Source organism: Notothenia rossii (genome assembly GCF_949606895.1).
Source record: "Notothenia rossii genome assembly, chromosome: 9".
NCBI lineage: Eukaryota > Metazoa > Chordata > Actinopteri > Perciformes > Nototheniidae > Notothenia > Notothenia rossii.
The window spans coordinates 61,392,955-61,410,617 of NC_136907.1; the positions used below are offsets into that span (position 1 = coordinate 61,392,955).

The window sequence follows — 17,663 nt, forward strand, 5'->3', positions numbered from 1 at the left end:
CCCCTGTTTGATCTGTCCTGCAGGAGCACATGGGACGAGAGGAGGCCAAAGCTCTCAGTCCTAAACAGTGTGCAGTGATAGAGCTGGCTCTGGACACTATTAAGGTAGAGTACACTGTGTCCCACAAACACAGCAGCCAAGGAATTGGTGCTGGATTCTTATTTTAATAACATTTTGTGTTTGCTTAACGTGAAGAAATACTCAAATAACAGAGTATGTCATATTCTGTGTTCAAGAGAATGAAAAATGGGATGCTCTTAAACCATACAATGGGGTTCAACTGAAAGATTTAAATGTCCAGTGTGTTTGAATTAGTGGCATCTAGCGGTAAGGTCTCTGCTTTCAACCAAATGAATGCTCAGCCTCTACCTCTCAAGCCAGTGCTTGGGTCCCTTAATAAACCTGCATTCTTTATTTTATCCAGCAGGGGGCGACTCCACTGGATGCTTGGGGAAAATGGCACGTCTCACTTGACTTATCTCTCGTATAAAGTCATAACAGGCCCTTTCTAGAGCCCGTGGAGGGTTTATTTGTTATTGGCTACTGTAGAAAAATGATGGGCCCTAAAGAAGAGAGCCCTTTGTAGAGATAAAGAGCTCAGTCTCAGATTATCAAAAACAAAAAGATTCTGAGTTTAAGGTATACAGTAATACAAACAATGTATTTAATTTTTGCTAAAACAAATCATCTTAATCCTACATACTGGTCCTTTTTTAACTTCAGTCATTCAACACGTTTATCTGACCTAATAGGACATATGCCGTATATCAATATAAATAAATAAAATCAGAAATAAGACAATGTTATTTTCAACATAATTTAGCTTAGAGGTGTTTGAGTTGCCCAGCCTGCTTTACACCACCTTCTCTCCGTAGCTCCAGGCCTGAAACTAGTTGTGTCACATTTTTACATTTTCCACTTAGACTTCTTTGTGTTTTAGCCTCTGTGTGTCTTTCTGGTTCTCTACAATACGCGTGTGTTGTCTCATCTGTTACAGCAATACTTCCACGCTGGTGGTGTGGGCCTGAAGAAGACGTTCTTGGAGAAGAGTCCAGACCTGCAGTCTCTGCGCTACGCCTTGTCTCTGTACACCCAGGCCACAGACAAGCTCATCAGGAAGTTTGTCCTCTCGCAGAGCGCTCAGGGTACGACCTCAAGTAGAAACAATACACACACACACACACACACACACACACACACACACACACACACACACACACACACACACACACACACACACACACACACTCTGTCACAAAGAAGCCTTTTACACAAAAATTCTTTGGTGACTCTCAAAGATCTCTACTTCTTTTTCTTACTTATGGAATCAAAAGTGGATTGTGAGTTTAATAGAATAACTTGCCTACAGTGTTGGAAGAAAATGTTTGGCTCATTGCGTTAGTGAATTACAGTAGCAACACCAACGCACACTACACACTATTTAGATCATGATTATCAGAAAACAGGAATAATAAATACTTTAAATGTCTTGCTCAAGGACGCTCTAGTTGTCAAGTATTTAAAACATCAGCACAACACTTTCATTTGCAGTATTTATAAAGAATGCTTTCCACATGTTGTACTTATGAGCATTTTCATCCTCTAATGCTTTATTTCCTCTGCCTCCTCTCAGTCCACGGAGGGAAAGGGCTCAGGTGCACGGCAAATGAAGACACACCACCAGAGAAACGTAAGTGTCAGCAGTGTGACGTCACAGCTGTTTGTCCCCACGGTAACCTGCAGCAGCTCAGACACCTGAGAGGGCAAAGATAACCGGAGCAGCGTTAGCCCCTCGGCACGCTATTTCTGGGTTATACTTTCCAGGTTGACCTCCTATGTATCAGCTGATTGAGAAAAGGCACAAAGAACTGTCTGTGGTAGATGAAGCATGTTATACATGAAGAATGCACAGAGGACGATATTGACCAAATCAGGTGAGCTGGTGATGGTTTGAAGTTAAGACTCAGTGAACAGAAGACCATGTTGTGCAGAGACTGTCAGCTGATGAAAAGCAGTTTAGCTTTTGTCCAGGTTTTTGTGGGGCTTCTTTCTCTTTTTCTTTCACTGTGAATAAGACAAATGACCAGCCATTACTGCGTTACAGTTTGCCTTTTGCTCAGCGGTAGAACTGGCACAAAAGCTGCCTTGCCCAGCCAAGTCCTGCTCCTCGTGTGTGTGTGTGTGTGTGTGTGTGTGTGTGTGTGTGTGTGTGTGTGTGTGTGTGTGTGTGTGTGTGTGTGTGTGTGTGTGTGTGTGTGTGTGTGTGTGTGTGTGTGTGTGTGTGTGTGTGTGTGTGTGTGTGTGTGTGTGTGTGTGTGTGTGTGTGTGTGTGTGTGTGTGTGTGTGTGTGTGTGTGTGTGTGTGTGTGTGTGTGTGTATTCTGCTGACGCATCCCAATTCCTCGAGTCATAAATACGGTATCAGCTGTGCTACATGTTAGACTGCAGACACACTGGTTATTGTGGAAAATATGGCACACAAAGTCATTATATAAATAAGAGTAATCACTGAGCATGTCTTTACAGCATCTGGAGTGGATGCTGTGGGTGAGGTCATCATGTGCGTGGACATTTTACCCCAACCGAATGGAGAGCACAAGATCGGCATCAAAGGTAAAAACAAAGCAAATGTCCTTGTATTCTCCTACATTGCTTCTTTACCTTAACCTCTGTCTGTCCCTCCAGTGGTGGCTGCCAACGACCTGAAGTGGAAGGCTCAGGGCTTCAGGCCCTTCGTGGAGGTCTACATCATCGGCCCTCACCTCAGCGACAAGAAGAGGAAGTTTGCCACCAAGTCCAAAAACAACGCCTGGTCCCCCAAGTTCATTGAGAGCTTTCAGTAGTGAGTGTCATCCTGTCTGCTCTATGAATTACATATACTGTATACTATATACTTCATACTATATACTATATACTATACGGCACTGCAGTAAGTAGTGGGAAAAAAGCAACTTCTTTGTCCATTTAACATTCATCAGGTTCCTCTAAATAACTTAGTAAAAATGCAACAGAGCATATTAACTTAACCCTCTTACTATAAATAGACAAAATAAAGAATACAGTGAAGACGAGATAAAAACAACATGTGTATCATTTATGAGTTAATAGTCTCAGGCAATGTACTCCATAACTTTTTTTTAACTTTGTTTTTAGTTTTTTCTTAGTTTTTTGTATAATAGCAGACATACGCACACACCGGTACATTCGTATACACATGTATCTACTTAAATTCTCATATGTGCTTACGTGTACACATATTTAGACACACACTCTCAGAGTCTCCTCTCTTTCAATGTTTGACCTTTAGATTCTCTCTCCTGGGTCTACCATTCTTCCATTTATAGATTAGGGTGCGTTTGCTTTGCCTTAGTACAGGGTTAAGTCAAAGTGTATGATAAAGACATCAGCTGGGTTCCAAATGTAGCAGGTTATTAAAACTACAGGGTGTGTGCTCTTTTGGTTGACTCGTATGTACCGGAGAGTTTGAAATGTTAATTCTTGAGTGTTAGTCAAATGCAGAGGACGTGTAGTAAAACAAGGATATGACTGTGTGTTTCAGCGCGTTGGGCACGGAGGTGGGTCCGGAGAGCTACGAGCTGCAGGTGTGTGTGAAGGACTACTGCTTCGCCCGAGAGGACCGCACGGTGGGCATGTCCGTGGTGCAGCTGAAGGACATCGCCAGCAAGGGCAGCGTGACGCTCTGGATGCCGCTGGGCCGCCGCGTCCACATGGACGAGACGGGCCTCACCGTGCTGCGCATCCTCTCTCAGCGCAACAACGACGAGGTGGCCAAGGAGTTCGTCAAGCTCAAGTCGGACCAGCGCTCAGCGGAGGAGGGTCGCAGCTGAGGGGGGGGGGGAGAGCAAAGACATGCGTGTGCGCAACAACCCAGAGACATAGCATTATGCACACATATAGAAGTCACACCTGCATAGATAGACAACCATGTGCAATTCACAAGCACACACATGCTCTATTGTACATATATCTGCATACATTATGCAACATTTACATTGCAATGTTATCAATGCAAAACATGGAGGAATATGTTTATAATCATTCATAATTAATTTTTCCACTTCAGTTTAGCCTCACATTAGAAAGCACTTGTCACTCAATCTCTCCCAGAATGCATCACACCTTTTATACGCTGTACATTTAGATGTGATATAATGCAACGCAGAGCCACAACTGAACCTTGTTGATAGTTCGAGGACGACCACTTTGCACTTTTGCTTCTCTTTGTCTTCAGAGAGCGGTTCTTGTCTAGCTCTGTTTGTCCGTCCGTCTGTCCGCTTGCCTGCCTGACTGTGTGTCGTTCTTCAAGTCTGTCAGTCTTTCTCCCCCCCCCCCCCCCCTCGTCGTTGTTTTGCTCTGCGTAATTTTCCCACGGTGTGATGTGTTGTGTAGGTCGGAGGTCAGGCACAGATCTAAGATCGGCACCCTTTTGCTCCAAAATCAAAAATAGAGAGAAAACAATGACCTTAGATCAGCATCCAGGGGGGCAACGTCACTTCTAGTCTGTCCTGTAATGTCCTGCATGTTGAACCCAGGAACACTGTGATTCACGTTGCTGTATCCCCCCCAACACAATATTTTACCTGTGAGCATGGTGCATACATATATATCCCTGGTAATAAGGTTTTATAACCCAACTAACCGTGATGATCGTGGAGAAACTGATGATGTGTAGAGATGAAGGTTGTGGCCACAAAGTTTATATATACAAAAAAATCTTTCTTCACATCATGATAAACGGAGCAATACCCCAGTGTCGAACACATCCACACCCCTAGAGTGCACATTTACTCCAAAAAGGGCTACAGGATGATCAGCGGACGGGGGGTCACTTTACGCACTATACATCCTTTCAAAGATTCAGTTGATAAAAAGACCAGGAGGCTTCCCCACGTGCCCACCCGTCTACATAAACAATACCACTCTCTGCGATTGTCTTTCATGAATGACACTGAGGAGAAGCCCAGAGGACGCCATGCTGAAGGACACGGCTCCCGATCGCCTGCACACCAAACTCATCTCTTTAAGGCAATAGTGGTTTGTTCCTATGTTCTTGTTACGAAGAGCAAACCCCCTGTTTCTTTTGTTATCGTTTGTGTGCATGTGTGTGAAGGTGTGTGTGTGTGCGAGTGTGTGGGGGTAAATGGGCTCTGAGATTGTGAGCAATATATTGTATAGACACCCATGATGTATGTGCCGTCAGTATAAATACAGGAGCACCAACTGCAATATCCAGATCCAAGGAATGGAAAACTTATGACTCTTCTTTATTCTATCTACCTTTATTCATGGAATCATAAAATTCCCATTCCCGGTGGAAGTGTGTAAGATATTTGTCACTTTTTAAATAAGAGGGAACGTGTTTTGTCCTTGAATTCCTATTTGCCTTTAGGAACAAATTTGCACGAACCAGAGCTCATGTATTTTTTGGGTATTTTTTCAAAGAAAGAAGCCATCGGAGTCACCGCCAAGCATCTATGTTGTGTTGGTTTCAGTCTTGTCATGTGCATCAATAAATCTGTTACCTTTAACTGCATAAAGGTGAGCAACACTCAGAGGTTCTGATGACCTACTTAATGAGGTCAGTGCTGGCCTGTCACATGTTGTCTTTACTGAATACTGTTTATTTCTACCAAAAACAAAGCTTCTGAATGTCACTTATCCTCAGCTAAGCCTTCTTTCTATGATCTGAGGGACATTCAAATCCAAAACCACGAATAGCACTGGGACAGCAACTCATGCCTTCAAATTAGGCGTTCAAATTCCACTTAAATAAATTGGAATTTTTAGGAGAATCGGCTTTTGAAATAAGCTTTCCGTCCCATTTAACAAGCAGTTACATTGTTTTTAATGAGTTGATTAAGTAATCCCAAGGCTCAAGATTAAACTCTACATTTCACGTTAGAAAAGTATAAAAAAATAACATGAGCCATTATCCAGTTTGGGGCTCGTTGTTTGCCTACTCCAGTACTCCATGTATGTATGAACACTGCACACACACTCGCACACTGACTACACACACATCTAAACACCAATCTCTGCTCAAGCACAAAAGGGCACATGTAAGATGACACGCATGCATGCACGCCGACACAACTCTGTGGAGACCAATGACGCCCACCCTGTGAATAGAATCAACTGACAATTGCATGATGGGAAACTTTATCGTGCCAGCACGCGTCTCTGATGTGAATTATTTTCCCTTTTTTCAAAGCTATGTAATGATAATTCATCAATGTTTTTTTCTTTTTCCAAAAGGCTTGTGAATACGTCATCAGTAACCAATATGAATGTAGTGTGAACACAGAACTCGCATGAGAGAATTATTTTCTACTAAAGGATGTTTCTAATTTGTTTCTTATCATTACTGATTGTTCTTTAATGAGGACGAGGAGGAACTGGAATGCAACCTGATTGTGATCTGCTTCCTAATAAAAGGGCATTTGTGTCACAATCTATACATCTGCTTTTTATTACCTTCAGCAAGGAGCTTGTCAGTCAACAGGACAAGGGGAAAACCAGCCAAATTTAAATAAAAAAGTTTAGAGCATTTGATGACATAACCAAACATTTGTCTTTTTTAGATGAAAGAGATGAATCATACATTTTTTAGGCAAATAAATACAAAAGCACTAAAAATCGAATACATGCGTGTCCTATCAAGTGTAGTAAACCATTAGGCATTGTTTTGAATTTACTGTCACACGATGAGGAAGCTCTTAATAAAATCTAAGAGATTTAGAGCAGGAAGAAAGAGAAAAATAGCAGGATTTTCTTAAAATGTTTATTTAAAATAGTAAATCCAATAAAAACAGGTGTGTCTGAATGTGAGAGTTAACCAGCCGTAGACAGCCAACAGTCTGTGAAACTGAGAAGAGCTCCTTCTCTGCTTTCTTAAAAGGAAAGGAAAGTTGAGTATCATCAAGACTAAATATAGGTAGGGAGAGTTTTTCGTAACATGGTGTCATTAGTGTACAAAACAGATTTCACTTTTTGTACACTATGTTAATGAGTTTACTGGCTGGGATTTAAACCCATCCCCGGTGAATGGAGTATTTGCTGAGGGAAGGTTTGAGTGGGTAATCTGGGTGGTTGATTAAATAATTGGGCTAAAACATGACAGAAAATAATTGTCTATTTCCTTCAAATTGCTTATTTCTAAAGGTCCAAATCCTACCATATTGCAGTTTAATTTATTGTTGAAAGATTTCCACCCGATGTTAGTGTAAGATTCAGGCTCAACCTGATGTTTTATCTTGATCTGAAGGTCTAGACTCAGATTACAGACAGCCTGAACTGCAGATTTCTCTCAGACCATTATTTATGGAGGTGTGTTTTTACTGCCCCCTTGTGGCCAAGACGCTCCAGTGTGATATACATTTCCACTTGGAACAGAACAAAAGACACCAGACACAAGTTCTTATTTTACAGTAAAAAAAATGAAACCAAAACAAGACTTTATTAAAGAAGCATAAAAAATAAAACTCTTGATACATTTCTCATAACCGTCAAGTCAGCTCAAATTATACGATTATACAACTTTTCCGGCTCACGGTTAAAAGGTCCATAAACTTTCAAATAAAATATATTTCAATTTTAAAATTTCTTCAATAATTTTCTCATTTTGTTATAAATTGCCTATTATGTAGTACACAGGAAATAAGGAAAATAAAAAAATGGAAAATAAAAATAAATTTGAAGTAATAAAAAGGGTCACATTATTGTCTGGGATCTTTAGGTAGGCAAATAAATTGTAAAAAATAAAAATGTGTAAAAAGTTTTTTTTTTATCTTAAAAATTATTAGCTAATGCCAGGTGGCTTGAAGACATGCAGATGGTTAACTTACAAATAATGATACATGTTCTTTAGAAACTACACTTATCTTATTCATTTTGCTTTTGAAAACAAGAGCCCAATGATTGTATTCAGGGAATATACACACAGGTCAGGCCTGAAACCTAGTTTGCCAACGTTTTACATTTTGGTTCTGCATACAAAAGAGAATTAAAGCAAAAAATAGGAGAGCGGCAGCTTGAGGGGTGTCTGTCACCCCTTACTGGCCTGGCTCTCTTCGCATCCCCCCCTCTCATCACAAAAAAGGTCAGAGGTCACTGGCTAGCATACCTCAGGAAACCCTGTTTTCAAACCTTTCGGAAGGAAATGGGGGAGGGGATAAGTTTGGCAACAAAAAAAAAAATCAGCAGTCAATCTGAAAAACTTTGTACCTTTTTAACAATGAAAACTACTGTACACTAAACCCTAACAATTTCTCAATGGCCAGAAACACCCCAGTGCAACACCAGGGTGTGCATCAGAACCATCTGGTAAATACAACACGTTTATTTCCTTTAACACGCCAACGTGGACAGTTTAAAGAAGGGCTCGAAGATCGGCCTCATCAGACTCACACAGCTGATCAGTTCTTTCAGATGCGTTCAGGGCCCTGCATCTGTTCTGAGTGCACACGATTAAGAAACAAAATGTGACGTTTGACATCAGAGCCTGACAGCGAGGCGTTCTCACAGGAGCGAGAACAGGGTAGTCATGTTTACAGTGCAGCGCCGCAGAAGTCTGAACACTAAGAGGCCTCCCGCTGCCAACTGGGTTTGTTCAACGCTGCGTATCAATAGGGAGTTGCCCCAAAGCACCATGGGAGAGTCTTCACAAAGACTCCTGTTTCAGCTCCTGGGCAGATTTCACGTACACGTATGGACACATGAGTGAGTGCACTGCTGCGCTCAACCAGGACAGCGGCTTATTAGATTCCTCTGTGCAGCTGCTGCCCTCGTTACCTAAATAGCAAACGAACAGTCAGGCAGCAAATAAGTTAACATACTGGCTGGAGCACCAAAGCACAGCAGAAACTGCCCATTTTCTACATTTCTTTTTTACTCTCAGTAGAGTTACCCTTTTTCCTTTGACATTAAAACCCTACGACCCGTCCTGATCTGAGACTACGTCCAGAGAGGACGACAAACTGTGGCTGCAATGCCCTACTGACCGGATCCGAATGTGATGGCTGTGTAGAGACAGTTAGAAAATATAGTTTAAAATACAACAGCAAAAACATTCTGCAGCTGCTGGGATTTGAACACAAAGTGTCTGGAAGCCCTGGATGACCTAGCTACTAGCTGCCATAAAGGATAAGTTCTACCTTCTGCATGTGAGCCTGAAAGCGTGATCATGTGACTGTGCAGTCAGAGGAAGCCCTTGAGAATTAGGTGTGTCGATTAAATTCTGTCGGCATGGCTTGTCTCATTCTATGAGCTGATTCCGTGCATGTTCAAAAGGGCCAATAACGGCAACCGCGTACCAACTACTTCGCCCAAAATCATACATACAGTATTAACACTATAGGAGGCAGTTACTGCAAACTCAGACTGAATTCTTTAAAAACCACTAACACAAAACAGGACGCAACTGCCTCATCAGTAATGCTATGAAAACATGGGACCAACCTTAAACGACTAACCACTTAGTGCACCACATTTGGCCAGAAGTACAGCGCTATATGGGAATGACAGTGTGTCATCTGAGAATGCCATACAGCTTTGCTGTGAGAGTGGGGTGGAAGACCAAAACTACCAAAACTAAAACAGTAAGAGCTGTTTTTCTTTCGTACTAAGAGGGACTGGGAGTTACAGCGCATGAAAAAAAGGTTCAATTGATCCACTTGTTATTATTTAGTGTGGGAGGAGCAGCCTTCTCCATATCCTTACAGCACAAAACATTCACGTGTGACATCAGAGAAGCCCTATCTCATCCTAGAGTCCAAAATATGTCTGCGAGCCACACACTTGACAGTCAAGAGTCAAAAAATAGAATAGAATAGAATAGAATAGAAAAGGCTAAGCGACTGATCTGAGTGTAAGAGACATGATGGGATGGATGGACCAGAGTGAATCCTTCCTTTAAGACTGTGGGAGTGAAGGAGGGGCAGCCGGACAGACACCAGACCTTCACATGGCGACACATGATGATGCAGATGTGAAAACAGCATGAGTGAGCGATATTCACACATACACAATAGAGAGATGTAAAGGGATTGTCAGGCAGCCCAAACGTACAAAAACAACTGACCTCAGACCCATTCCCACTGCATCACAAATGGTACGTTTCTCACTGATGAATGGGTAATAGAGTGGTGCAGGGATGACTTAACCCGGAAGTGAGCTCAATTTCAAGCTTTTCTCCAAAATCCTATGGAGAACAAACGCTAACTCACTTTAGGACTCGTCACTGCACCACTCTATACATGTGAATCTAAGCAGCAGCCACATTTGCAATGCAAATTCATCCAACAGGTTATTAAATTTGATCAGAAATTAAAAGAGTTCTATTTAATAGCATTCATTTGGCATTAAAGATGGCTAAATTTGAGTGGCAACGAGAAACAGGAGGTCTTCCTAAGATGGCCCTAGGGTGTGCCGATAGGGGCCTGATCACATCGCGGATCTTTAAAAAAGTTCCAAACTTACAAAAAATAGCAACCCCCACTCTCAATGTTACAGGCAACAGCATGAGTGAGAGCAAGAGGAGAAGGTGAAAGGGCGGGGGGGGGTCGGTTTGGAACGGTTTGCCTCCTGTTAAGAAACATTAAAATAAGGAGTAGAAAAGTGCAGGCCTTATTGACAGCTTCATCGAAAAATATCTGTTAAGTACAAAAGTGTCAAAAGGAAAGGCTGTGAGAAAAGCAGGCAGAGATCTGAAGAAGCCAGAATGAAGAAATGTCGAGACAGACCGGCAGCGCCGGGTCAAAATGAAGGCCTGAAGAGAGATAAGACACTAGTTTCCTTCCATAAGTTCATCACTGACCGTCTGAGGCAACAACTGTCTGCAGACCAGTTTCAATCAACTTCAGTCATTATTATTATTATTATTATTATTATTATTTTTGACAGTTATCAGCAATAAATCAACATCCGTATAGTATCATCATCTCTATTATGCGTTTATTATGGTCCATCATGTGTGTGTGAAAGTTATTAGTGTGAATCCTTCCGTCTGCCACAGCTGGTGCCCCGCTCCAGTCTTCTCCCCGCCTCCCTCGTATTTCACCCTCCGCCCCGCCGCTCTGCCGGAGCATTAGGAGAAGATGCGGATGCACTGTGTGGTGGGGGTGTGGCAGACGGGGCACTCCGGCTCGGCTGACTGGCAGATCTGCCCGGCGCACTCCATGCAGAACAGGTTGTGGCCACACGGCACCAGGGCTGCTGTCACCTCGCTCTCGAAACACACAAAGCAGTCCCTGTTGATCCCGACGCCGACGCCGACCAGACCTGCGACCCCGGGGCCTTTCAGACGACTCAGCATGCCAGAGCTGAGACCCCCGCCGCTGCCTCCCTCGGAGTCAGTGGGGGAGCCGCCGGGCAGGGAGGAGGCCGAGCAGGAGGAATAACCGGTGGACGAGCCGGCGGAGCTGGAGCTGGACGCTCCGGAGAAGGAGCCGCCGCCTGCGTTGCCAGACTGCAGCCAGGAGAGAGTGCTGAGGGGGTCGCTCTGTGCACGGCGGGCTAGGGGGTGATCCATGGGGCCCACGCCCGTGTCCTGAGGGAGAGTTGGAGACAATCGTGGGGTGATGGCGCCACCGCTGAGGCCGCTGCTGTTGCGACGTAAAGGCTGCTGCTGGGCGGAGCCGGGCGTCTTATTGCCTGCTCCACCGTTAACGAAAGGAGCCCAGATGTTGGCGGCGCTGAACTCGAAGCCCAGTTCATCGGAGGAGGGCATCCCTGGGGTGGAGTCTCCCCCGAAAGTGAATCCTCCTCCCGCACTGCTGGAGCCTGTGCTAAAGGGGCTGGTGGGGCTGCCTGACTCATTGGCCTTGCGAGCGTTGCTGAAGTTCTCTGAGTTCATCCCGCCGTTGTGCGTGTGATAGGCTGCTGACGAGGACATCTTCCGGCCGGAGGAGTGGTGCATGGACATGGGAATAGGAGGAGGTGGGGAGCCTGGAGGTGGAGGGGCCGCAGAGTGGTGGCCAGAAGCCCTGGACCACAGAGTAGAGGCCAGCCCCGCACTCAGGGCGCCCAGGCCTTCAAGACTGACATCAGTGCCGTTGGAGTGGAAGTCGTTGTCCCCCTGCAGGTCTACAAAGGTTCCAGTTCTCAGGGTGATGTGGGTCTCGATCTCCTCTCTCGCTCGGTCCACGTTCTCCGGCATGCCGGTGACCTCGAACACGGGGTCTTTCTCTCGACTGGGGGTCACGATGTAGGTGTGAGTCTGCTGCTGGATGCGCTTGATAGTCGCTCCCTTTGGTCCAACAACTAAACCGACTACTCTGTAGGGCACCCTCACCTGGAAGAGAAATATTTCAATCTTACTATGTAGGTGATTTGTAGTTTATTTTAACACACATTAGTTATCATACATCCAGAGTAATAAGAGCTAAGCCATGGGGGGTTCTCTACCTGTATGGTGGTCTGTCCAGGTAAGTGTGGAGGTCCAGGAAGAGAGCTGGTGCCAGTGCCCGTGCCAGTTCCAGTGCCAGTGCTGGTTCCTCCTCCTCCTCCTCCTGCCCCGGGCCCTCCGGCTTTGCAGCGGGATGCCCGGATCATAGAGAAATGCTCGGCCGCAGAGACAATTTCACGTTTAGCCATTTCCACATCCTCCCTTCGCCCTGTCACGATGAATACTGGCTCCTCGCCCCTGACTGGAGTCTTTATGTAGGTATTTGTCTTCGCACGCAAGGCCTTAATCTTGCAACCTGAAAGATGCAGAAGTACATTAACACCATTATTAAACACATTCAAACACGCATTTATAAATTATGTGTGACTAAAGTGATGGTTGAAATATGGTGCTGATTTGACTATATAGGGATAGTTTGTGGTGTTGTTGTTTGAGTATTTACCAGGCCTCATGAAAGTAATTTCAGTCAAATTGAACCACAAACGACAGCCTCCAAATCTCCTATATAGTCAAACCCATGTTTCTCACAAACCTTTCTACAAAACCGAACATTATCTCTTAATAAAAAGGTAGGTTTCTTTTGCAGGTATATTGCATATGTTAAAACCATGGTAAGAGTGCATAATTAAGCATCAGCTTTGTTACACACAAACAACATTGAAAACGTCTCAAATACATATTTGAATAAGGGGAGTATGCTCAGTTGCATCAGCATGTGTGTACTTATTCCTCAATGAAATTCATTAATTATAAAACTCCGGTTTAAGGGTTTTAATGAATGCACCATTTTCAAATTTATAAAAACATATACGTAGTAGCAAACGCATTATGCATAAGCAATATATGAACGAAGAGCCTGTCTGCCCAAACACCAAGTCAATAGCTGGTGCACTGCTGGTTTCAACTCATGCTCTGTTTCTTTAAATATGGACGCTTCATTCTCGGCGACCAATAGGACGCCCGGAGTGTGATGTCATTGTGGGAAGCAGAAAGCATGGCTTTTTCAAACAAAGAGAACAATGCCTCAACGCTGCCGCGTCTGCAACGGGCGAACCAAACCTACAACAAGAACCAATTTAAATTGAATGATATATATTGATAAAAAATGTAAAATAAAAATGATATGTGTAAAGAGAAACGGCTCAGGAGCGAGGAGCAGCCTCGGCAGACAGAGCTGGGTGCAGGGCGTAACACCGCCCAGTGCCATGTTTCTGAGCCTGCTGCTGCCGCGTTTTAGCTTAAAATCAGCAGCATAGACACTAATAATTTACTATAAACACCTACATGAGTTAAAAGGTGAGCCCAGTGTTTAAACATGCCCATTTAACCTGTGATGTATAAAATCTGCACATTTCGGTATATTTCCTTTGTTTGGTGCATGCTGCTAGACATGTCCAGACTCCCGACAATCTGCCGCTTTGTCTGACCCTCTCCACCCCTCCCCCTCCCTCCTACTCATCACCCACACTCCCTCACTCTATGTCAAGGCATTGTCTTATTACTGTTAGAAATTGAATATTAATACATTATGTATGGCTTCTTTAGGGAGTAGCCGCATTATGTTGACATTAAAGACCAACACAGTGAGTGCGGCCCGACCAGAGCATCAAGCCGAGGCAGTAAAAGTTCAGAGACCCTCCTCTCTCCAGACTGCCACCCAAACAAAGAGCCACCAGGCTGCATTGCCTGGCCGAGCTGTACACAAACAAACCCCAAATAACCCCTCACAAAAAAACACCAAAACCCCCCATGCTCTTACCTTGTCTTCCCACTATTTCGGCCACATGCTCGGAGCTGGGGACAGGCACACATTCAGTCATGTTGACACTTCTTTTCCTGCTGCAGAGGACGGAGCTTTGTTCCCCGTGGAGCATTGAGTGGGAGCCGGCCATGTGGTACCCGCCCGTGCCGTAGTACTCCGGGGATGGAGAGCAGGACGACGGCGAATCCCGGGACCCGTTGGGATGCTCCATCATCTGGAGATCCACGTAGCCCACACCGCTACAGCCGTCAGAGCCCGGACCCTGGGACCCATCCAGAGGGTCGACCAGTCCGCCGCCCACACAGTCCACCTTCTCCATGGCCATGAGTGACAGCTGGTCCAGGGCGAAGCGGAATGCCTCTTGGTGGTCCTCGTCCCGGGACTCCTGGTCTGTCTCCCGGGGAAGACCGACCCCGTTGTGCTGGCTGCTGATCACCACGTCGTGGTCCATAATCTCGGGGTGGAATAAAGGGCTAGGCATATTGTCTCCGTGGATCTCACATCAGATCACCGATGCCTGTTTGTTGGGAGTGAACTCACTCTCTTCTGAAATTTTTTTTAATAAAAAGCAACAAAAAAGTCAAGTGTCTGTTTATCATTAAACACACAAAATTAAGACAGGAGTGGAGCACCGTGGAACTGCCGATCATATAAAGAGTAGCATGCAGGAGCAGTGTTGATTTGGGCGCCTTGCTTTGTCTGTTGTTGCTTCTTGTCTGACAACCGAAACCATCCAGGTTGTTTTGTCGGGATAAAGCATGTCCGCCTGAACGCAAGTGAACACAGTATTCCCTTGCACAAACACAACTAACATGTGTGGCACCAACGACTGACACTCTCAAATGTACTGATCGAATACAAAATGAAATATAAAAGATTAATATTATCTGTTGTTAGCCCCAAGAGCCAGGCTAACAGGCTAGCTCTACACAGTCGGCACTCAGTCACGTTGTCGACCCCTTTGTTTGGGAGCAGCTCGGCTAGCTGCTAGCTCTGCTCTGACAGTCCAACTTGTGCCCATTCTCAACGGTTGATTAAAAAAATTAGACAAGTGCGAAAAACACACGAACTTACTTTATCTTGCCTTGGTCGATGAGATCCTGTCTTCGCTTGTCGCCCAAGATTTGAGGGAAAAGATGAGAAGCAGCCAGGAGGAGGAGGAGACCAGCTCTGTGCAGCGCTAGGGAGCTAACAGGGTTAGCTTAGCTAGCACGCTAAATGGGGGGCGTAGGAGAAAAACGTTTAAAATCGAAAAGAGGGCACTGTTGTTGTTTTTGTTCTCTTTCTGGAGTCAGAGCGTATTCCTGAGAGTGTCACTGTGTCTTCATTCTGCTTTCCAGCAGGGGAACGCAGCTAAAATCCAAGGATAGTTGTTGTCTTTTTGGTGAGAATAAAAACAGTGGTTCTCGGCTCTCTGCTGCTGCTGCCTGACCCCGGTCCGCCGCCTTTGTCTCGCCAGGCGCACGCCGCTCCGTCTCCCGCACACGGCACTGACGTCACCCGAGACACAACAATGGGTTCAAAGGCCACATGCAGCATCAACGGCAAGCCACCGCTGCTGTCAGTGTCTGACAGTCTGCAGGGAGATATTTGATTTACCAATTTTATTACACGTTTTTGCATCGCCCACAGTGAACGCATTGCTGTTTTTTTCTTCTAATGTGGCCGTGGTTTGGTGTGTTCATCATCCTACCAATGAGGTGTTTCGGGTTTTCCAACAACAGCCTTTCAAGATGCTCATACAGTGTGTGCGTGTCTGCATTTTCATGTTCTTTCTAGTAGTTACATTTTCAACGCACACCCTCTTTTTTTTTTTACTATGAATTGAAATAAATAAACAACAGTTTAGTTATTGTATTTCTATAGCACATAAAAACAACAGGAGTTGACCCACATTGCTTCCAGCCAAAGGGGGATGGGTTAGAATTTCTCAATCATGTATACATAATTTAAGAAATAGAGGCATAACTACACAACATGTAACACAAAGAACCAATAGTAATACATTCAAATATTAAGTCAGGAGAAATCTAATAAAACATAAAAAAGATGGGAACATCGGACTGAAGACAAAGGAATCTTTTTTTCCAAGTAAATCTTAAAACAAAGCTCACATGGAAACTGACAGCGAAGTGTGGGGCCCACAAACAAACCAAACATTTGACAAATGGGAAAATCATCCAATAGAAAATGCTCACAATGAGTTTTGCAAACGCATCCTCCAGGTTCACAGGAGAACACCTAACAACGCATGCAGAGCGGAATAAGGCACATTTCCATTATTAATACAAATCCAGAAACGATCAATTAAATATTGGTTACATCTCAAATAAAGTGACCCCCACTCCTACCACCACAAAGCCCTGCAGTATCAAGAGATGAACAAGGAAAAGAGTCCCCTCTCTCAGCTGGTCCTGACACTCTATTCACAAACCGGTTCAAACTGTGTTCTGCCTCAGGACCAGTCTGAGCCCACAACTATTAGAGTCAACCAGATTATAACAAAACACACAAAAAACTACCTCACTTATTGGAACACTAAATCCCAAACACAAAGTAAAATGCAATGCTATCTGGCCCTAAAAAGACAGTACACTGTGGCAGCCTACCTGACCACAGTGACTGATGTTAAACACAGGAAGATGTTGACAAAGTACAGACTGAGTGCTCACAGCCTGGCCATAGAAAGAGGCAGGTACAAGAAAACATGGCTGCCAAAAGAGGAGCGATCATGCCAACAGTGTGGAGGAACTTCTGTGGAGACAGAGCAGCACTTCCTCACACAATGCCCAACTTTTGAACCTGTACCGAAACAATTCTTCCCAAAACTCAATCATAAGCATCCTCAAATATTTAAAAATGAAAAACTAAAAATACTTCTCGGGGAATATAAAGAGAGCTGCATTTTGGCAGGACAGTTTGTCTCTGCCAGTTTGAGGGAATCGGAATGAGCAGATATACCAGGTCTCACATCTTATATCATATTCTATTTTGTATTAATGTATTATATGAATGAAATTAATTTGTATTCCTTGTACACAAAAAACATGTTCTTAGCAGTTGTTTATAACTGTCTATTTGTGTGTATTTTTGTTTAGATGTTGCAACTATACAGAGCTTTGGCAATACTGTATGTAAATGTGGTCATGCTAATAAAGCTATTGAATTGATAAATGAAATTGTCCATAATGGCTGGGTAGAAATCCCCTCCTGAATCTATTGTTTTTAGGGACACTGTTTTGACCAACTCATTAGCTTTGGCACAACACAGACTGTGGATTTGGAAACAAGGTTTCATCCCACTTATAACATCCATATATTATACATATGTGTATGTTAGTATTGTTTTATGATGGACATGAACAATGTGAACCTTTATTTGAAGAGGAATAAGAATACTATCTTAAAAACCTGTCCAACTACCATAACCTCCAGTATCTAAGGAGGATAATGACCAATAAAAGACAATCAACACCAG

At 44.0% G+C, this 17,663-nt stretch overlaps 2 protein-coding genes across 3 annotated transcripts in view; one reads left to right on the top strand and one right to left on the bottom strand.

Annotated features, from left to right (window-relative positions):
• Window positions 1-6,477, top strand: part of LOC307019333 (protein unc-13 homolog A) — a 36,619-nt gene extending 30,142 nt beyond the window's left edge. For both annotated transcript variants that reach the window (XM_079650134.1, XM_079650133.1), the window contains exons 37-42: window positions 24-104; window positions 998-1,145; window positions 1,634-1,690; window positions 2,526-2,612; window positions 2,685-2,841; window positions 3,559-6,477. In XM_079650134.1, the coding sequence (XP_079506260.1) occupies window positions 24-104; window positions 998-1,145; window positions 1,634-1,690; window positions 2,526-2,612; window positions 2,685-2,841; window positions 3,559-3,847 (819 nt within the window). In that variant the 3' untranslated portion in view covers window positions 3,848-6,477. The remainder of the gene's footprint in view (window positions 1-23; window positions 105-997; window positions 1,146-1,633; window positions 1,691-2,525; window positions 2,613-2,684; window positions 2,842-3,558) is intronic.
• Window positions 6,478-7,434: 957 nt separating this feature from the next.
• LOC307019338 (RNA-binding protein MEX3B) lies at window positions 7,435-15,707 on the bottom strand. Its single transcript, XM_079650140.1, has 4 exons — window positions 15,260-15,707; window positions 14,183-14,731; window positions 12,423-12,718; window positions 7,435-12,309 (listed from the first exon to the last, which is right to left on the bottom strand). Exons 2-4 carry the CDS (start codon window positions 14,664-14,666, stop codon window positions 11,104-11,106), a joined length of 1,986 nt encoding a protein of 661 aa, XP_079506266.1. The 5' UTR covers window positions 14,667-14,731; window positions 15,260-15,707; the 3' UTR covers window positions 7,435-11,103.
• Between the last annotated feature and the right edge of the window lie 1,956 nt (window positions 15,708-17,663).